The sequence below is a fragment of the Polypterus senegalus genome, chromosome 10 (genome assembly GCF_016835505.1).
Source record: "Polypterus senegalus isolate Bchr_013 chromosome 10, ASM1683550v1, whole genome shotgun sequence".
Lineage (NCBI taxonomy): Eukaryota > Metazoa > Chordata > Cladistia > Polypteriformes > Polypteridae > Polypterus > Polypterus senegalus.
Genome location: NC_053163.1, coordinates 23,667,321 through 23,689,546, shown reverse-complemented (window position 1 = coordinate 23,689,546; position 22,226 = coordinate 23,667,321). Strand labels below are relative to the sequence as shown.

At 36.9% G+C, this 22,226-nt stretch overlaps 2 protein-coding genes across 2 annotated transcripts in view; both read left to right on the top strand.

The window, feature by feature from the left end:
- rps19bp1 (ribosomal protein S19 binding protein 1) overlaps nucleotides 1-2,187 on the top strand; it is a 7,869-nt gene extending 5,682 nt beyond the window's left edge. Inside the window, exon 4 of the mRNA XM_039765538.1 lies at nucleotides 1,479-2,187. Coding sequence (XP_039621472.1) covers nucleotides 1,479-1,622 — 144 coding nt within the window. The 3' untranslated portion in view covers nucleotides 1,623-2,187. The remainder of the gene's footprint in view (nucleotides 1-1,478) is intronic.
- A 4,839-nt stretch (nucleotides 2,188-7,026) lies between these two features.
- On the top strand, nucleotides 7,027-21,502 carry mief1 (mitochondrial elongation factor 1). The gene is made up of 5 exons (XM_039765537.1): nucleotides 7,027-7,127; nucleotides 10,707-11,461; nucleotides 13,091-13,271; nucleotides 13,809-14,086; nucleotides 18,737-21,502. Exons 2-5 carry the CDS (start codon nucleotides 11,315-11,317, stop codon nucleotides 19,541-19,543), a joined length of 1,413 nt encoding a protein of 470 aa, XP_039621471.1. The 5' UTR covers nucleotides 7,027-7,127; nucleotides 10,707-11,314; the 3' UTR covers nucleotides 19,544-21,502.
- Nucleotides 21,503-22,226: the final 724 nt, after the last annotated feature.

The following is a 22,226-nucleotide window of genomic DNA, read 5'->3' as shown; positions in this document are numbered from 1 at the left end:
TGCTCTCGTCTCTTATAAATTTTATTATTACAATAATTTTATACGTTATAGATGACACGTCAACAATAAAGCAAAGAAGAAAGAGCTTGGACAAACATTTGAGAAAGTAGTCTTATTTATTAGAGAGAAAGAAACGATATTCACTCACAGGCAGTTATACATTGCGTTGTCACAATGTCCAAACACAGAATCAAAACTCAATGCAATCTTGAAGTTAATTCCAAATATTGTTTTTACTAAAGTTTTAAAGTAAAAGTGAAAATAATGCATATGTAACAATTCCCATAAAAATAACAATCTCTTTAAATTGTATATCCCGTAAACCAAACCAGGGGGTGGGCGAGCAAAACGAGAAGGGGGTGGAGCCCCCTAGTGATCAAAAAAAAAAACACACTGGTAGGTTAGTTATATTGCACAATCCACATGTCATCTATCCAGTTATAGATACATTGATAGATAATATGTTTTTGGTCGCAAGGGGTACATTAATACTTTTTATAATAATATTATAACAAACATCCACCTCCCGAACAAACAGAGGAGCTTTAAGCTTGGATAATAAGAGAACTGTTTCCATCTAATTACAGCTGTGTATGATTGATCAGATTATGGTCAGAGGTGTGCACTTATGCCACAGGTTTGCGTTTTAAAGGCATTTAACACTTAAACAAAGCTAGTCCAGCTTGTTAAGTCCAAACATAGATTGTAACACATGTTAATGGATGTCTTGTAATTGTTCCACCCAGAGTTCCTTTGATTGAGGTCCCCATTATTTCATCATGAGAGTGTTGGTAACAAAGAGAGCCTCCCCCTCAATCACTGTGTTCCTGTTTGAAGAGGGAGGGATATAAATATTAATTGGGAAGATGTCACTTATCTCCCAAGGCAGTACCGTGGACACATTAAGTTAGTATCCTCACAATGTCCAAGAGAGATTAAAAATGTTTCTTGGCCTTCATTATAAACTACATGGAGTAAGTAACATATGAAAATATAATTTTTGGGTGGAGTATTTCTTGACAATGTGAAGGAAAAAGGGCAGTTAACATTTTTGAAATAACAGACATCTCGAGAGTGTGTCAAAGGTTCTAGTAGCTGTTTGCCATAAAACTGAGTGAGATTTTCAGCAGGGCTTTGGGCGAGTGATAAGAGGAGTGTCAGAAGATGGCATGAGCAGGAGAAGTCGGGATTCAGACTGTTTTGTTATGTAGATTGGTTTGAGAGAGCTGCACAAAGACAGTCTGGTTATGCTAGCTGAATTGCAGTGTGTTTGTTACTGCTCTGTATGTTATTTCTGTCAGAATGTTTTGTTTGTAATAAATCGGCAATGATGAAAAGGAAGGGTTAATTGTTTTTCTGGATGTATTTGTTATTTTGAAGTCATGTTTTAAAGGTAGTGCGTATTTTTATCTGATACACATACGAGAATTTCTGAAAACATCATTATGGCTAACTGTGTCTGTGTTTTGATTTTTAAGGTTGTACACCAGAATTATGGCAGAAAATCCCGTGATCAGCCTAATCAAAAGAAGGAAAATAAATCTGAGAAGTCTATGTTCACAGAAGCAGATTTCCAGCATTTCCAGAAGGATTACTTTGGACGTCAAGTGGAGAGGAAATAAGATTTTACAAGACACTACCTGAAAAGGTGCCTTTGCTGCTTTATGAGTGTTAATGTGTAACAGATGAATTCAGCCTGAATGTTTTGGAATGAACTTATTTCTCTTCGAGAGAGGGATCAATTTGGAGAAATACATAAATGAATATGTGCCAAAATATAAATCTGTTACCATTCAAGAATGAAGAGAGATGACAGAAAATGATGGGGGCCAGTTGTGCTCTAGTAAAATGTACAGAATGTGATGTACTGAAGTTTATAACTACCACCTACTGTGAATATCTTCTTTCATTTTTTATTGTCTTGGTAAAGTCAATACACTTTACGTTATGATTATTGTTAGGGAGGAAAAAAAAACACGAATGAAAAAAGTTGGTATAATTTCAGTCATGAATTGCATTGGTATAATTTCATTTTGTAAATTACTTGGCAACCTTTTTGGATACTGGCAATAAGCAGAAGGAAGTACTAAACTTTTATTCATATATAAAAAATAATAATAATGGAATTGGTTTACTCTGCCTGCATGGATGATCTAGCCTTCTGCAGTGTACATTTAAAAAAAAAAATCTACAGTTCAGAAAGATGAATTTTTAATTTATAAAGACAATAAAGCAATTCCAGAAATCAAACAAACCTTTTAAAGACATTCTCACCACTGCCTAGTAAAACCTGAATACATTATTATATAAAACGTACTGTATAAACACTCATAGGTTGATTTTTTTAATTTTTTTGTTGAAGATTGGCTGCTGTCAATTCTTTATTTCATCATTATATCAACCATTACTTCATTATCTTTAACATGTGTACTGTAGTATGGCTCACTCTTCATGATTTTTGTACTTATTTATCTAAAATAAATGAATTTATAATCTGGTTTGATTTATTTATTTATTTACTTCGATGCCTATGTGGGAAACAATCTCCTTTAGTTGTTTATATATAAAAAATTGCTTCCTTGTTACTTTGTTTTTCCATTCATTTTCACATCAGTTTAAAGTTGACCTTCTGTGTAAGTCAAAGTCAGTTTTAGAATTTGCAACCTCAACAATAACAACTTGGAGGACATTAATGAGATATACTGTGAAAGATAATTTTAAGTTTACACAAATTCTGCATATTTCATTATTGTTTCCTCAGACACCTTACTTTATGGTCCGCCAATGCAGCACGCACATATCTAGGATGTGGAGGGAAACCCCATACAGACACAGGTCACAAAGAATTGGATTCAAAATGCGGTTTCTTTCTTGTCTCCCTCCCATAAATGTCATTGTCACACTAAAGTCTTGGTCTGATATTGCACCTTTACTCCTCTCTCAGCCATTCAGTTGTGTAGATCTTCTAAGGTGATGGTTGGCCTCACGGTGGCTTACACCACAGGTCTACTTCTTGCTCAGATGACGCATTTTGACTTTCATCCTTTTCTAGGAAATGTGGTGCAATTCTGTTTCTTGATTACTGAGTTACTTGTGCTTAGAGGAGATCCTAATGCTGATTATGCTTTTGAACCCGATTCCTAATTAGTCCTCAGAGTAATCTTTGGTTTTAGTTAGATCTCTCCTTCACATTTACCATGTGACCAATGATTCCTATGGGAATCTTGACTTTTTATCCATAAAATGTGAATTTTGACTTCAATGACAATTCAGTCTTCCTTATTGCATTTTTTTAATGTTTAAGTAAACAAATGTTTCACTTTTAGACGTTTTAATGTCTTGACTTATACCTAATTTGGACTGTGTCTACAAATTATTTTTAATCAAAACAATTTGAAAAGCTTGACAGTGTCTGAATATGTTTGCAAGGCATTGTACAAGGGAGTGTACAAGATAGCAGAAAAATCCAGTAATGCAGTAGAACCAGAAAGTATTCAAATTACTTCATTTTCTGCACTCATTATTGTGTTGTAGATTTACTTTTAAATAGTTAAATTTGTCATTTTTGAGCACCAATCTACACTCAATAATCCATAATGACAAAGTGAAAACATGTTTTCAGAAAGGTGTCACATTCTTTAAAAATCAGAAACTGAAATCTATCATTCATATCAGTATAAACAGCCTTAATCCTGTACTTTGTAGAAGCACCTTTGGCAGCAATTACAGCTTCTAGTCTTCTTGGCAAACCTCTACAAGCTTTGCACTCCTGGATTTGAGCATTTTATCGCATTGTTCCTGGCAGATTCTCTCAAGCTCCATTAAATTGGATGGTACGTGCTTATAAACTGACATCTTCAGGTATCTCCACAGCTGTTCTGTGGGGTTTAAATCTAAGCTTTGTCTGGGCCACTCAGGGACACACAAGAGACTTGTCCTGAAGAAGCCATTGTCTTGATTGTATGCTTTGGGTCATTGTTAAACTGAAATTTTAATTGTTGCCCCAGTGTGCCACTGAGGACGCTCTAGAGCAAGTTTTCTTCAAGGACCTCTCTGCATTAGGCTGAATTCATCTTTCTTTCAATTCTGGCCAGCTTCCCTGTCTGTGCCACAGAGACCCAACCCAGAGACAAACCAAAAATACCATCATGCTGTCATCACCATGCTTTACCATAGGAATTTTACTACACAGGTGATGAGCACTACCTGTTTCTGTCAGGAGATCAATTTTTGCCTCATCAGACCAGGGAATCTTTTTCCTCATGCACTCAAGAGTCCTTCAAATGCAGCCATATGCCTTTTACTCAAGAGTGGTTTTCATTCTGCGACTCTACCATAAATGCCTATTCGATGGCATACTACTCAGATAGTCATTCTTCCAACAGACCTCTGGAGCGCTGTTAAGAGTGACCACTGGGTTCTCAATCACCTCCCTGACCTCACATTTATTCAGTTTGACCAGACAACTTACTGTAGGAGGAGTTCTTGTGGTTCCAGATTTCTTCCATTGCACAATTCCTGGGGACATTGCATTGCAAATGGTTTTGTACCCCTGTCCTGATTTCTGGTCCACCACAGTCTGACTGCACAGAATTCTACAGATTTCCTTCAACTTGTTGTCCTGAAATGCAGTGTGAAATGATGGACCTTATACTGTATATAAAGGTGTGTGCCTTTCTAAATGATGTCCAACCGATTCATTTTTCCACAGGTGGACTCCAGTCAAGGTCTGGACACAACTCAATGAGAATTAAAGTAAACCGAATATACCTGAGGTAAACTTGGAGTGCAACAGCAAAGGGCCTAAATACTTCCATGAATGAGAGATTTCAGTTTTTGATTTTTATTAAATTTGTAAACCTTTCTAAAAACACGTTTTCACTTTGTCCTTATGGGTTATGGAGCGTAGAGTGTGCAAGAGTTGAATTTGAACTTTGTTCTGATGTGCACCTAGCATGTGCTGAGTTTCACATTTTTATCTTCTGAGCTTATGCTTAGAGGCTGAAGGTGGTTATTTGGATATTCACTATGATAGAGCCATTTTTATTTATTTTATAGCAAAAATATATAAAGCTTAAGAGAAAAGGTCACATTTTAAGGCAAAATCATTGTTGTATTGTAATGCTTAGGCTAAGCCTCCAGTTGATGATCCCAAATGGATTAAAAAGGAAAAGCGCATTGTCCCGCAGACCCTGAGAAATGAAATGAAAGTTCATGTAGCGTAATTTTGCACACATTTTTAAAGTCAAATACTCCTAAGCTGACAGGACGATCAATCAAGTTAGTGGACCAGGTTAATTAACATATCAACGTTTGTCATGTCCCATTAGCAAATGGATGTAACCAAATCATGTTAAACATTTTCTGATTGTGTAATGAATTCCTTGGAATTGTGATCTAATCAATGAAGTGTAAATATAGCGCAGATGATGCTCCTTTCTTTTGTAACACTTGCTAATAAGTTGCTTCCTCATGCAAGACATAGATGATAAAGAAGAATGACTGGTGCTTTTTCCTGCCTGCTTTATTGCCTAATACACCAAGGCATCCAGTGATGGGCAAAAATGGCAAATGTATCCTCTTAAAGTTAAATAACTTTACAAGTAAGGTGTATGGGATTGAAGAGGTCAGAATACTTTCTGAATCCACTGTGTAATACTGAACACATGATTTCATTTTTAAAATACAGACTGGAACATTGTGCTTAAGTACAATTTGTAACCACCACTATTCAAAAATGTTAAGTGTCTGAATGCATTTGCAAGGCACTGCACAGGGTGTAGACAAAATAATAGAAACAGCCAACAATATATGAATCTCTCTCTCTCTATGTGCCATGTCCGATGGAAATGTTGGTGGTCATGGTCCTCGACCTGTCTCTTTTTCTTTGCTATACTATACATTGCAACTCTTTTTGTTCTCTAAATATCTCACAGGATTTTCACTGATGGCATTTCTCTGCCTTCCTATTGCTCTCTTTCTGTTACTTTTACCCAGCATTGTGTCAATTTCAGTGCCTTAAGTTCTGATCCTGTGTCCTAAATATTTTAATTATCTATTTTTTATCAAACTCGGTAAATGTCTTTTTGCCTGTGCTCTCTTTTAATACTCTTTCATTTGTTTTACTACATCTGTCCACAAATGTTAATAGCCTTCTTCTCAAGGGCAAAATAAGAAACAGGGCTACTTTTTGACTTCAGAACAGCATCGGTGTCTGATGTAATGCTGTAATCCAAACTCTGAGCTGTGGTAGTGTAATATTTCACCATTTTCAGGAAAAACATTCAGTTCTTTCAGGGAACAAAAACATGGGAATCTTCCTTCATTCTGTACTTGTATCCAGACCATTTTCTAAACCGCTTGATATTCCAGAAAGTACAAGGCACAAGGCAGGGACAATCCCTGGGCAGGGCGCCAGTCCATCACAGGGTGAACACACACGCACAAACGGTCCAATTTCGCACTGCCAATCCACCTTACCTGCATGTCTTTGGGCTGGGCAGCACCCTGTGTGGACCTATGTAGCCAAAAGGAGAACATGCAAACTCCACACAGGGAGGTCCTGTGCCTCCGTGTAAGGTGCACTTTTGTTAAGTTTATGCACGATTCTTTGACGCTCGTATGATGGAGAAATATTAAGAAACTTGTCAATATGACTGATAGATTAATGTCGGCGTTACTTAACTTTATAGCAACACATCACCACCAGACTAACAACTTTGCAATATAATCCAAATATGAGTAACGTGGAAGACTTCAAAATGTTGACGTTACACAAACTTTATTTTTTAAATTTGCATTCCATATTCGATAAACGCAAAATTTCTCCTTACATTTATTAATTTTATGAACACGCTTAGAATGTGACTACAACAAGAAACATACCTGTATGTTCTCCTAATTCTATTAGGTATACAGTAACATTCAAATGAATATCCTACTTGCAAGAACGTCGTTATCGGAGAATTATCGCGATCGTGACCTTGTAGCTCTACGGACGAGAGCACGGGAGGAAATGCGTAACCGCCTCTTTGACGCAACTTCCTGTTTGTCCTGCTGACCCAGAAGTGTTTCATCTCTGCCAAGGCGGCCATTCCTATTTCATGGTGGTGACCCTAGGGGTACAGGTAAAGAATCCGTTGGCTGGTGGTTGATGGCTCTTTATGGTATTTTTGCACAGATCATTTTTCTTTACTGTATCACATATATATGGGAGGCTGAAACGTTTCTAAAAATCCCATAAGGTTAAATGGTGAAAGCCTCAGGAGTGGCAACTTGACTTTAATGCAAGTGCGGTTATTATTTTACTCATACTATCATATGTTAGTACGTTTACAGATGGTCTTGAAAGCTAGTAAAATTGACAGCGTATATTTGAAATGTTTGAATACATTTCACCTTTGTAACATATGTGTATATTTTGAATGTTTGACCGAAAACAGCTCAACAGCGCAGCGATGAAATACTTTGAAGAAGCGCGGTGCTAATTAAGTCTTAAATGAAATCGGAGAGCTATTTAGTGATTTTTTTTTAATTTATACAAATGATATGAAGATTCTTAAGCTGGTTTGCCTTTTTATCATAATTTTTAAGTAATAGTATAATTATATTTACCAGTGTCTATCGTGGATTGCTCATTACTCATAAAGTAGTTAGAATTCTAGTTTCCAAAGTTTCAAAGATGCTCATAAGATCCTATGTTTAGTTAAACTGGCCAGCTGGAGCATCTTTGTTTTCATTGCCCTTTATTCCCTACAGAATATTCCAGCACCCCCATTACCTGACGCTTTACTAAGAAACGTAAAATAGATCAAAATAAAGTGTTATAAAGCAAGAGAGTTTCGTTTTTTCAGGTTTTATGTACTTTTATTTTACTGGACCAATGTAAGCGAAATCAACAGAGGCCTCCTGAATAACAATCTCCAATGTGCTTCGTACTTTATGGAAATAAACTTCTTGTACACTGTAACTAGTGTGCCAAACTTTAGCCTTGCATCTTCATTCATTTCCCAGAATTGGAGGCATTAATAAGGGGTTGCGGTGCAAATTTCACTTTAAAAGCGCGTGCCTCTAAAAACGGGAATGCTCCATAAAATAACTTTTAAACTGTTACTGCCAGATGCAGGAGTGTTCATTCGTATTTGATGTCTTTAAGTTCTAAAATAGTTGGTCCACCGTTGCATATTTGCCAGTTTATGCCTTGCTAAAAATTGTTTAAAAAGATGTTGTTCATTCTTTAGAATATGAATTCCCAGCCTATTACGCCCTGTGGCAACTTTTTGAAAATAAATTAACCCCCGCCCTGTTTAGGTCAGTAATTTGAGTTTATACTGCTACCATAATAAAGCGATCAACAAAGGGGACATTTTAATATATTGTTTGTAACATTTAAGTTCAAATAACAATAATAGCACATGATAATGCTATTTCACTTATTTTAAACCAACTAAGCAGATGCTGGTATAGCAGAATGAAACATACCGAGACAATGAGAGCACATCAGTCAGTAAGACAATTGTTGCTTTTCACCTACGATTTTGAATTACAGTATCTTGGCGCAGTAGTTGAAAGAGCAAGTCTCCTATCTTCTTTAAGAATTAATCAAAATCTTCATGACTTCAGCTTTTTTTTTTTTTTAAGCAAATTTACCCTCTGAGTAGGCAAAATTTACCCCTGGTTGTTAATCCCTCCCTGCTTTAGAGCAAATTTGGCCCTTTTATATCTCCACATTAAGCTATATCAGATCGTTTGAATTTTGTTAGCTATTACTCATGTTATAGTTCTTCTTTAGCAATTAGGTGCCTGTCTGAAAGAAATCAAACTTTCTGTTTTGTGTGGGTTTAAAAAATGGGAAAAAATAATTTCACGTTTATTTCAAATGCATATTGACCATTTATGACAATGTTTTCCATATAAACAATTATACTACTGGAAAGAGCTTATTTTAATTAACAAATACACAACATATGAAGTGGGTACTTTGAACCAAACTGCTGTTTATTTACTGAGGTATTCAATATGATGTGTTATAGTACTTGTAAACAGAAATGTTCTTTTATGGCATTATTATTATCATTATTATATGCAGATTCTGCCAGTAATCTTTAAAGCCTGTGAATCAACTGAAAGCTTTGATGACTATCTTTTAGAAGTGCATTGCTGTGTGCTTCTACTTAACAGACTTACATGATTGTTGAGGTCAGCAGAGCTATGCTACTCTTGATTATCTGGGTCAGCCACCATTCTTCAGACAAAAGGCATCTGCTCATTTGTTATACACATCCTTGTTTCATTGTGGATTTGAATAGAAATCATCCAAGAGCAATGGATTGAATTGCTGTGAAATCAGCAGTCTGTCTCACAGACAATTCCTGGGAAATTTGCTCTGTGTGTCTATGACCAATGTTGCTGAATGGGCAACATCAGAGGAGGAACAAGATATACAAGTAATATTTATTCCTCCTTGTGATCCCTCTAAGGCTTACAGTTGGCCCAAGTGATATGGTATTTGTTGGGTCCATCTTGAGCATGTCATGTAAATCATACACCAATGGGGAGGCAGTTTAAATTACCAAATGATGAAAAATATATAAATGTGTTGTTGAAACTCTTAAAGTAGGCACTATTTCTTTGCAGTTTGTCTAACTTGTAAAACTGTGATTAACAGAATATGGCAAAATAAAAACATTGACTATTGACATAAAATGAATGAATTCCTTGATACATTTTTATAATTACACAATTCTGTGATTATAAGCAGTATGCCTCTGTACTTTGTATTTCTCTTTACAGTAAAACATGGCATGTTTGATACCTTAAAAATATAGTTTTGTTCAAGGTACCAACTTCTTATTTTGTGTATATACTAATCAAAACACACTCTTTCCATTGGTATAATTCTTTTTATGCAAAACATTTCCACACATGGCCAATATGCTTTTGAAATACAGGCATGAAATGATTTTTTTTCCATTATATATAATCATTGCTAGTAAACTAGGACACAAGTCATACTTAAGATCTGTGTACTTATCTGTCCAGCATTTCAAAACAACTCCTAGGAATTGTACTAAAACTGACTAGGATAAGAATTTGTCCTACCTCAGAGTAGCACATTAAAAGTATTTACATTATATCCTGAAGAAATCCTGAGACCCATGGCATAGTCCACATTCACACTGAGAAGTTTACTATGGGGAAGCTCTGGTATGATAGTGTTAAATGTAGAACTGAAGTACACAAATGAGACCCTGGCATAAATAGCTGAAAGTATAAATGCTGTACGATGTAGTGGAGAGCCATGTTTACTGCACCCTCAACTGAGCAAACTGTAGTGGGTCAAGGAGAGAATTTGTGACAGACCTGAATGCTGAAGACTCGGAAGTTCAGTTTTTATTTTTACAGAGATCAGCGCCACTGGTCTGTATTCATTTAGATAGTAAATCTTTTGCTTCTTAGGCACAGGGATAATAGTGGACTTTTTGAAACAGGCAGGGGCTTGGCGGAGTAAAAATTTCTGTAAATACAGGCACTATTACAGTTCATTAAGAGAAAGCATCAACGTACTGATGCCTGTCCAGTGATTGTTTGTTCTTTATACCTGAATAAGCAGGTTGAGAAGATGGATTAATGGATGTCTTAGCTCCAGTGTATGATTGGTTGTTGGTTTGCACTTTTAATTTTTGATTTTTTTTTTTTCCATTCAGGTGTTACATCTGCCCTAGGCTGCAATCTCCCTCTACCTGATGGGTGGCTGGTCACGATCATCGGTTTTGGGGCTATATCGAGCTCTGCTGCGGGCAGGACGCCACCTTCAGTACACTGACAGAGATTATTACCGCTCTGTTGTTGCACGCGAGTTTCGCCGCAGTAAGAACTTGTCCTCTCTGGAGGATAAGGAGAGAGCTTTTCAGAAGGGACTGTTCTTCTTAAACACCAAGCTAGGTGGACTTGTTTAGGTCAACAAATTGCAAAGCAATAAGCTGGTACCAAGAATTTTTAACCTAATGGTACTCATTTCTTCCATAGTTCTAAATGTTTTCCTGTTCTTAAATTGTCCTGTAATAATTTCTAATCAATAGCAAAACATGCTTTCACACAGAGTGCAAAAGTTAAAATGTTAAAATAATAAAAACTACTTACCAGTAGGCAATATATTTTGTTATGAGGCAAAATTTCCCCCTAAAACCTAATCAGTTTTTACTGTATAAACGATGTGTGATTGGCTATGAATATTAACACGCTTTCTGTGGTAGGAAAGTATTTTATCAAAATTATCACTGCTGCCTTTGCTGTATCCAAGCAGTATTAGGCTATGGCAGGAGTTAATGGCAGCCAAAAAAATAAAAAGGAGGACAATGGAATTGGCACGGCTATTGACTTTGTCCTGTCCAATGCCAGACTGGTACTGGGTGTTGGCGGGGCTGCAATGCTGGGAATTGCAACACTGGCAGTTAAGAGGGTGAGTAGAGCATTGTATCCTAGTGTTTTTAATTTATCCTGTTTTTCTTTGGAATGTATTTTCTATTTGTCTTTGTAGCAATTCTGTAATAACACAGTTGTATACATATACACATATACATGTTTATATGTGTGTACATTTCATTTTATTATATGAAATTTCATATTCATATTAATTTTCATTATATTATGTTTGCTGTGTAACTTTTAATTCTGTTAATACAAATTTATTGATTTTTTCTCATTATATTTTTGTGTTTTGTTTGTTTTTCTGATTATAAAATTTTAGTATACTATATGCAGCTACCTTCCTATGTAATCTGATTTTTTTTTTGTTTTTACTCTGAACAACTGTTTATTTTTTTCCTGTGCTAGGAAGAAAGATTAAAATACTTCAATCCTTTCATTTTAAGCAGAGAGGTTAAGAGGTGAAATTATTTAATTTTTTAAAATAATAAGGTGTATAAAGGGTGGATGCAGGTAATACCAGAACAACACAGGCAAGTCAGCTATAGCAAATTTTCCACAAAGGCAGAGGAGTATTTTTTTTTCTTCACACAGTAAACTGAAGATACCATGTGGTATAACTCAGAGTAATGTTTAGGGGAACCTTTACATTCTGACTTGATGATATTTTTAAAGCATTAGGAAATTCCCTAAATAGAAACTCTAATGTGTTATATCTAAATAATAACTAACCCATCAGTTTATGTACTGTAGATGTGTATATTTAGACTCTATACTATACACTATATTACCATACCATATTTATTTGTTGAGCGCTTAAAAACACAGCATTACAACTGACCAAAGCGCTGTACAGTTACAACAAGCAGGACTAAAAGCAAAATATTAAAAATAAACATTAAGAGAGAATTAAAACAGAGATACTAAAAACAGGTCAAGGGACCAAATAAAATAGAGAAAATAGCAAAAGACAAGTGGAAAATGAAACAGGTTAAGAATTAAAAGCCAATGTGAAGAAGTGCGTTTTTAGGCGAGATTTGAATGTGGCGACTGAAGCGGCTTGCCTAACCACTAAGGGCAGGGAGTTCCAGAGACTCTTATATTATATTAGACTCTTTACAAGCAGTATTTTGTTTGTTTTCCTACTGTGGTGACCTAGACAATGGGCTTTTACATTTGAGTTTCCACCCTGTGCTGGGCTGTAAAAATGTCTGTCTTTTGAACTTGCTTATTCCATTAGAAGCTGCTGAAGTCTTGTCTGGCAGTTTCAGGTAAAAAGCAGGAACCATATCTAGTAGTCCCATATACAGTGTTAACCATGCTGGTTTATCATAGGTCACATTCAAGCATACTCGCCATCATATTGGGCCACTTCTTGAACCATATAAACACAATGTATATGATTTCAGTTATTTTACAGAAAAGGGTAACCATTAATTTTGGGTAAAATTTAGCAATCCTTAAATATACACAAAAATACTTCACCAGTTTTGTTGGTGGATCAAAACGAGCAAAATAGAGTGTTAAAATGTAGTCTTGGTAAAATATTGGGTCTGAACATTTAATTGAAATTATGCACAATTATGATTGATAGATCATTTTGGATTTTTATCTGCTGTTTTACTTCGAGTTTAATTGATTCCAATTAACTTCTACATTTCAGATGTATGACCGTGCTATTAGTGCGCCAGCCAGCCCCACAAAAATTGGTCAGTCAGGGAAAAGAAGCTGGGAGGAGCCCAGCTGGGTGGGATCCTCTCCCAGATTGCTAAACCAGGACATGAAATCTAACTTGAGTAGATCCTTGCAAACACTGCCTACCAGTACATCTGCATTTGATTCTGGTGAGTTGTGCTTTCTGGAGAGCAGTGATTATTTATATGTTGAAAATGAGTGAATATTGTTGATGACAGAGCAATTGAAACTATTTTATTCATATGCTGAGACATGGTGATTTATGATCATAGAACATACAAATATGTCAGTTAACCGTGAAAGAAAGAGCCATCAGGTTATAAATGTGCAACAGGTACTTGCATATTTTCAAATTGTGCTAGGAGTTGTCAGCATTTCTTATAAAGCTAATCTGAAAATCAAGGAATACTCTTATTTTAACTTCATTCTAGGCAACAAAGTAACAAGAATTTTCAAACATTGAAGCTAATGTAAGTTGTATTTATCTTGTATAAATCTAAGCTTTACAAAGATTTTCAAGACTTTAGGTTGATCTGTTTTGTGTTGTTCTGACTAGAATGCTCATTATCATACTAGGTTACACTGAACCACTCATAGATTATTTAATACATGTATTACTTTTTTAGATTGTGCTGGCTTTACTAGTAACTTACAGTTAGTTTCTGTCCTTTTTTCTTTATATTTAGACTCACTACCTCCACGTTTTCCAAAAGGGGATGTTTCTAGTGTCAAGAAGAAGAAGAGTCAAGCAGATCTCCAAAAAGCCCGTCTACGATTTTCTCTTCAGGACAAGCTGTTTAGCTATTATCGTCGGAAAGTATCCATTTCGGAAACAGAGCAGAACCAAGCCCGCCAGGCAGCAATGGATATTTGTTCTGAAGTACGCACCTTTCTACGCGCCAAACTTCCCGATATGCCACTTCGTGAGATGTTCCTGAGTGGCAGCCTATATGATGATCTGCAGGTAGGTTACTGTAGGTACCAGCTAGCTTAACATGTTTTCATTAAAACCAGGGTCTTGAAAGCACTTCTGATTTCATATATTGTTATGAATATTTAGATTCTTTTCTAGTGCCCTGTCATAATATTAATCAACTTCAGTCACAGTTAAGTAGAATATAAACAGAAACCATAATCGTTCTTCGACTGTTTTTTTTTTTTCTGTAATATAAACATTGCAAATAACTTCTAATATAGCCTTTATCCATGGCATTGAGAGACAGTAATAATAAAATCCATTTAACCCTCTGACCACCAAAAGAATTGGGCTCAAGTTTAGTGCTATTAAAGTATAAAATATAACTAGCTGAGTTATTTGCATTGCCCATGTGAGTAAGTGGAACAATATGGAGGTTGAAAAAATAAATTGTATTACCAAGCTGGGGTGTCACTGTGGTGCAGTGGTAGTGCTGCTGCATCGCACCAGGGAGGCTGGGGTTCATATTGTATTTATTACGATGCAGTAAATATTTTTTAGCATTAAGACAGCTTATTTGTATTCAGTAGTCCTAGTTTTTTTCCATATAGATGTGTACTTTATTACCAGTAGACTTGTATTTATTATATACACTAAATATTTTTTTTAGCATTAAGACAGCTTATTTGTATTAATTAGTCCTAGTTTTTCCATCTGGTGCCAAGAACCCCGAATTGCAGTTAATAACTCCGGAGACCATATAGCACCATCTGGGGTGGCTTGGATCCAGGAAAAAAATGGTCAAGGAAATGCTTGATTAAAAAAGAAGGTAAATCTAAAAGCCTGGAATCCAACCTGGATTTCTTGGTTCAAAACAAAGCACTCTCACAAGGACAAATGGTGATGTTCTGTTTTCCTGTTGATGGACCACAGTTTAGTATTTCATACCACTGCACTCACTATGTTGAAACTGTAGCTCCCTTTTCCCATTTTGCTTGGTATTCTTTCCGAACTTTGCTGTAAATTTAAATTCTAATTGTTTGTAGAAAAAATACGACATTGACTTCAGTTCATTATGACATTTTACTAGTGGATTTTACAATCACTTGGTGTGACCCTGAACTACCCATGTCTGCCCCAAAGGTGAGAGCAAGGGCAAAAGTTAAATGTGGAAAAACCTGACTTTCAGAGCTTCAGATACAACAGAGCAACAGTGCTGGACAGGTTTAGACTATAGTGAAATGGAGAGAGATTATACTTTTCAACCCAAATTGTACTAAACGGCTCAGAAGAACATAGCCGCTTTCCCACTTGTAGAATTGAAAAGTCTAAATTGTACCAAACTGCATGAAACAGGGACTTTTTAGAAACTCTGGAATATTTTTTGCATTCCCACCACAGGAACTCAGGCCATTTGTAGTTCTGGTACTTTTTGTTTAACCAGGAACTGCTGTGGGTGGGGCTCGGGTGATGAACTGTGCTGGTTGGTTGGCCACAAGCACTGGCCCCATCTTACAAATATATTTGTAGTTTTAGTTTTGACTTAAGAGAGTTTTCAATGAAGATGGAGTAGTGCAGTTCACACCGCATCACTCTTCATAGCCTTCTGCCATGCAGCACATTGAAGCAATAATCTTCCCTGTGAACTCACGATTGCTTTGAAGCAATAAGTGTGTAATACCACAATTGCTTCAAAGCATTCTGTGTGTAAGAAACATAGATACAGAGGATTTAGATTGTTAAGCCTTATGAAATACACATTCAGGCTGTTGATTCCATTGATAAGTCCCATAATTTCTTTTTCCCCCCAAGAGTGTCATTTTGTGTTTAAAAAAGAATTCAGTTGGGTTTTTATCAAAAGTCCATTTTTAAATGAGATACAAGAATATATATGGATATTAAATTAGATATATTAGTAGTAACATTGCAAGGCTCTAGAGTGCGACCAATTTGGTCGCACGTTCGACCTAATTTCTCAATGGTGCGACTAAAAAAAAATCAAAGGTTGCACCGGTGCGACCAGCCGTTCGAGGGGGAAGAAAAAACGAAACTCCGTGACTCTTAAAGTCTCTCTGTTGTTCAACAACAGACACACATTAGGCCCATATCGTGGTCTAAACCAATCAGAGATAGTGAAGGGCGGATCCCGCCCCAACACCCCCCCCTTTGATTGGCCGTGGTTCAGATATTCCTGTATGTGTGTGTACGTTTGAAAATGCATGTGATGCAGTCAGACAGAGAGAGGTGAGTAGCCCATAAGGTAAACAGTGGATGTAGCCGCGGATTATGAGAGAAGATGAAAAGAACGATTGACAGCTTTTTCGTTAAGAATGTTAAGTTAGGGCCTGATCCGTCCGAAAATCATAACCAATGCTCTGACATGGAGCCATCAACCTCCCAAGTTATAGCAAGCCCTGGTCCGGAGACGGCTTTAGATAATGAGCCACATACGATCGAGTCCGAGCCCACTGAAATTAAAAGGGGTAAAGTGTATACATTTCGAAAAGAGTGGCTTGACCAATTTCCCTGGCTAAGATACAGTAAAGCCGATAATATAATGCATTGTATGTACTATAAAGAGTGTGGGAAGACCATGGCCAGCAGTAGTGCATTTGTGCATTTGTGTTCTAATACATTTAGAATTGAAACGCTGAAAAAGCACAATGCATCTATAAAACACATTACATGCCGCGATAAATGCACTGCTCAAGTGTCCCCTCTCCCTGCTGCCTTTCAGCGGCAGGCAGCAGCAAACAGATCATCAGACGAGGCCGAGATGATAATTAAGTTTAACGTTGCCTACAATATTGCAAAAGAAGAACTTCCCTTCACTAAATTCAAGTCCGAAATAATTCTTATGAAGAAAAATGGCTTGAACGTAAACCCGACCTACAGCAATGATGTCGCGTGCGCCCAATTTATAGGAGTCATCGCAGATACATTGGAAAAAAAAGACATCTGTGCAAATTGAGAACAGTGCGTACATGGCATTCCTGATCATCGGAGACACAGATATCGCCACAAAGGAATGCGTCATTATGTACGGTCGTATCTTGCGGAGAGGAAGACCGGTGAATATACTTATTGGACACATTGAGGTCGAGCATGCTCATGCCTAAGTCTGGAAGATTTTGATGCTTGAGAGAGTGTGGCCAGCTGGTTTAGTCAAGGCCAAAGATCAAGAAGATCATCCGAGGGGCATGTGACTGCAATGGAGGATAGTCCATAAGACATTGAGCCATGAGATGTTCAGTTTGAAGCCCTTAAAACACTTAATTTAGATTTTCTTTTTAGTTAATGTATGTTGAGATTTTTTAAGTTTAAATTTCAGCTCAGTAAAGCACTTTAAGCACCAACACTTTTTCAGTAAGTTACCTTTCTTGTAGAATTGTGCTTGCCTTCAAATAAAGAACTTTATATTGACCAGATTGTTAGTTAATCATTTACAAGTCAATATTGCCTATATGGACAGCGATTAAAAAAACAAAACAAATAAATAAATAAAGTGAACGTGTAAAACTGTGGTGTTAAATGTGATGCGGTTGAAAATTTTGGTGCACCTAACTTTTGTGCTGGTGCACCTAAGAAAAAAAGTTAGGCGCACCAGTGCAAAAAGTTAGTCTAGAGCCCTGCATTGTACTTTTTTTCTGAAATATTAAGATAAAGCAAAACTGCTAGCTAGACTGAATTCTTAAAAGAGCAAGGTGTCTGCTTACAAAATTGACTGAAGAAAGGATCTTTATAAATGAGTATTCCACCCAAATTGCCCAAATTGCTTTTATTCACCTCATGTTATTTGTAGTTATTACCAAGAAAAAATTGTAATCAATATAATTCTTAAACAATATTTTAGCAAAATTGTGTTTGGAATATTGTGAGCATATAAATGGATTGTTGACATATGGATTATACTGTAGGAGTAAGCACAGTTTTTGGGGGAACTTTTGATATTGTTTGCTAGCTTTGATTCATATTGAAGGCTGTGGTGTCCGGCACCTTGTTATCTTGAATTGTAACTTATTATATGAAATTAAAAAATAATGTTCTCCACCATTACTAGAAATAACTTGGGTTACGTAACAGGTAAATTATTTTATGGTCGAGTATTCCTTTAATAATGAGTCAGTAGTCAGATGATTGCTATGTTGTTTAATTGCCACATTTTTTATGTAAACCTGATGTTCATAAATCAGTGCAGGCAGCAAATATTTTAAGAACTTCTCTAATTTTCCAGAGCTATGAGGAACAAAAACATCCTTTTTTATTTAAATATACCCAGTTTGTTTGGTTTGAGGTAGGGCTGCATGCCTGCATGGCAGATCTTGGCTTGTGTACAGTAAAGAACTTCACCCTTGGCAGAGTATTTTAGGATTGCAGTCAAAAATGAAACAGACTTTAAGATGTTTGCTGCAGACTTGTTGGGGTAGAGCATTTTAGTTTTTGATAGGCTAATAGTATTTAAAGAATACAGCTCTTTGCTAACCCAATTGTCAAGAAGAGCATTTCTCCAATTTTATGTTTTCAGTGATTCCATTGGTTTATTTTGGTGTAATATTTTGCATTGTGGAGGTGAAACAAAGAAGAAAAAAACATCAGATTTCGTTTCTTTGTGCTCATACAAAAGCTTTATTTTTTTACCAACATGTTTTAAGATCATTGTATGTCATTTTACTGACTACCTCCTTTTTGGCCTTTCAGGTGGTTACTGCAGACCATGCTCAGCTTATTTTGCCCTTGGTCCTGGAGAAGAACCTTTGGTCACCCATACCAGGTGAGGAGACCATCATGAACGTACCTGGCTTCTGCTTGATCCGGCGTGAAAATCTTGAGTACTTTCCACGTGGGAACAGTTACTGGGACCGCTGTGTCGTGGGTGGTTACCTTTCCCCTCGCACAGTGCTGGAGGCTTTTGAAAAAGTGGTTTGTGGCACCATCAACTGGCCAGCCATAGGTAGTGCATTGGACTATATCATCAGACCTGTGCTCCCAACAGAGAGCTTGACTCTGGAAATACAGTATGAAGAGGACCGTAGGTTGTACGTGGATTTCCTTCCACTGGTGGTCTTTGATGATATCTTACTTATTGCTAAGCCTCACCGAATAATCAGGCATGAAAACATGTGGCGTCAAAGCTTCCGGACTGCTGAAACAACACGGCTGCGCAGCCTGGATCAGGAGGATGGTGGCTGTCGCAGTCTGTGCCTCAAATTGCTTAAAGCCATCTGCAAACTCAATCCATCTCTTTCAAAGCTGAATGCCAGCCAGCTGACCAATGCCATTCTCTTAGCCAGTGAAAAGGAAAGGGACTGGTCTCAGGAAGCCCTGGCAGACCGGTTTTTGCAGCTCCTGCGAGAACTAGTTGGTTACCTGGAGGCAGGACACCTGCCTTGCATGCTTTGCCCAAAGGTGAATCTGTTTTCTGAGCTCACACCTGAAGAGGTGGATGAACTTGGATACACCCTATACTGTTCCTTGTCCGAACCTGAAACCTTGCTGCAAACATAAATGAAGAAGGAGGTGCCTGCAGTCTTCTATATGTTGGAAACAAGAGTCTAAATCTCACTAACCTGCAGACGCCATCACATTTTGCTCTCTTACTTTGCAAAATACATATTTAATTTAAAATGCTTCTGACATTGAAATAAATTTGAGTCCTAGCCTGTCTTCACAGTAGAGGAGCAGAAAAATCTCCAGTTAGCTAGATCAGGGGATTTGGTTTTATGAGAGCAGAATAATGTCAGGTTCTCCACAACTCTCGGCAAAACACTGTGCAACTTCCGAACATCTGCAAAAACATGTTAATATTTTGCATGGTATTAAATCTTTTATGAAGACAAAAGAAATCAGACCTCAAAATCAAATCATTGACCGCTTTGTGTATTCAGTTATCAATTGCTGGTGTCATGATAAGCAAACTTGGTCATGGTAAATTGAGTTTGCATTTTAGTTTTCTTCCCTTTAAAACGTCGACTGCTGCTTTCTCATTAGTCTCGTATTTTTTTATGTGTGTACCTTTTACATAACCATTTTGGTATACAAGCAATATTTACTAATCTCTGTATCTGTCTTGTGTCTATATGTATTCCATTTTTCAGATGGCCCTTTGTAATGAACTGTATTTGTTTCACCTAAAAACTTCATTATACTGTCATATTTAGGCACTCACACATTTTCTTCTGACTAGTCCTAGGATGAGATGGTAGTTGTACAGTGTGGTTACTGAGTGATTCCGAAACACAATGTAGAAGGTTTTTTTTTCTTCAATCTACCCTGATAGAAAGATGCCGACAAATCCAAAGACTGGTGCCAACCACCCACTACTTTGCTAATGAATTGTGCTGACTTGTCCTGCACATTGCAGTCTTTGTTTGTGTTTCTACAGATAATCACTTACCTCTTACACATTACACTGTAAACGTAAACACAATAAAGCCATGACAAAGCCGAGAGTCTAGTGCATACGATTTTTCAACGTGAAACTGTATCATAGTTATGCGAGAATTTGAGCTGAAATTCACAACAGATCGGTAGATCCATGAAGTATGAATACTCAAGCTGCTCATGTGTAGGGAAGGAATACATTCCAGTCTTTTTCAAAAAAATGTTAAGGCGACCTAATACGCCACATAGCCTCAGAATGGTGCTCTACAAGCCGGGCATTGAAAGCAATCCCATGTAATCTTATATTTGAAGGCTGTCCTACAGTAAATAACAAGCAAAATGCACTTTTCTTTGAAACAGAACAAGTAATGTTAGTTTTAACTAAGCATCAGGAGTTTTTTCTCAAGATTGTGTGTCCTCCCCGTTGGGTGCAACCAAAATGATTTTTTCAAATGTACACCTCAAGACTTGAATGTGGAAAAGTCCTTTAAAGACAAATATGTCTGCTTTTTTAAGTATTATTTTATTTGCTTGTTTGTATGGCTGCTACTGTCATTCTGACGCCCCCCATTCCCCCCTCCCACCTTTTTCCTTTTAAACTTGTCCCACATGCATGGCCATAGTCTTGAGCGCCTGGGATTCACACTGTGATTGATTGGGCCCAATTTGTTCATTTCACTTTCTCTGATAATGCAGCCATTCTTTTATTAATTTTAATGCACCTTCAAACTCGAGGGGTCCAGTATCCATCTTCTGATGTTAATTTTTTTTTTAAGCAGGTGTTGGCACTTTCTAAAAGATGATATAGAAAGACTATTATGTAGGCACCTGGTGTTCTGGGTATTTAGTATTGGAATAACTAGTGGTGTGAATGAGATGGGCTGTCAATGTTACCTTTTTTGGGTGTGTGTGTGTGTGTGTCTTACATTTATTGTGTGTGCCCAGTCTGGGATTTCAGATTGAAGTTTGAATCAGAAAAACCTACAGCTCTTATCCCAACAGTATTTACTTAAAAATCCATTCAAGCAAGATGTCTGAAATGCACTGTGAAAACCAATAAAGTTTATTTTCTTTTTAAAAATGGTCAGTCTGCCAAAGGTGTGTTTTTGTTTTAGTGGTGGTATTGCAACAAATTCTCTACCTCAGTCTAGTGGTGTTTGTAGAATGAGTCGACCAAAGCGCCATTAATGGCTGGAGTTTGGTTCTGTGAATTTGCTACTGGAGTTGCCTGCAATGTTCCACAAGGCATTGGGAATGCAGGTGACTTGTAACTCTCATGCCACTTCCTTCTCAAGAGAGAAAGGCTTCCTTTTTGCAAAATATCTCCTAGGATATTGTAAATGATTTGTAAACTGAAGCGAATTAGTGATTCTTCGTCCTTTTTCGTTTCAGTGTTTCTTCCTTGAATTTCATTGCACCAGATTGTTCATGTTGAATATACAGAGTTTTAAATGGAAACGCGTAAGACAAAGAACTTTTGTTTCCTTTGTTATTTGCATTTTGTTGCTAGTTAAGGAGCAATTAAAAATGGCAAATGCAGCCGTTTAAGACTAAAATAAGGAATTCAGGGTGAGGAAATCTTAGACAACCAAAATGAAGCAGAAAAGTGTTGTTTAAGCAATAAGTGGTTCAACAGCAATAGTTGTCTTCTCATTCAGAAATTGGAGTGGAACAAAAACTTGCAGCCAATATGGCCTTGAATACCAACTTTGCCAACCCCTGCTATAGTGAATGCCCCTACACTGTTCTGAATACAGTTAAGCCATGTACAGTTTGAGGATGGTATCTGTGTAAAATACATGATGGG

Coding starts and splice junctions, on each gene's coding strand:
- mief1 (XM_039765537.1), top strand. CDS start 11,315: ATGGCAGGAGTTAATGGCAGCCAAAAAAATAAAAAGGAGGACAATGGA. Junction 11,462..13,090: donor CAACACTGGCAGTTAAGAGG/GTGAGTAGAGCA, acceptor TCTACATTTCAG/ATGTATGACCGTGCTATTAG. Junction 13,272..13,808: donor TACATCTGCATTTGATTCTG/GTGAGTTGTGCT, acceptor CTTTATATTTAG/ACTCACTACCTCCACGTTTT.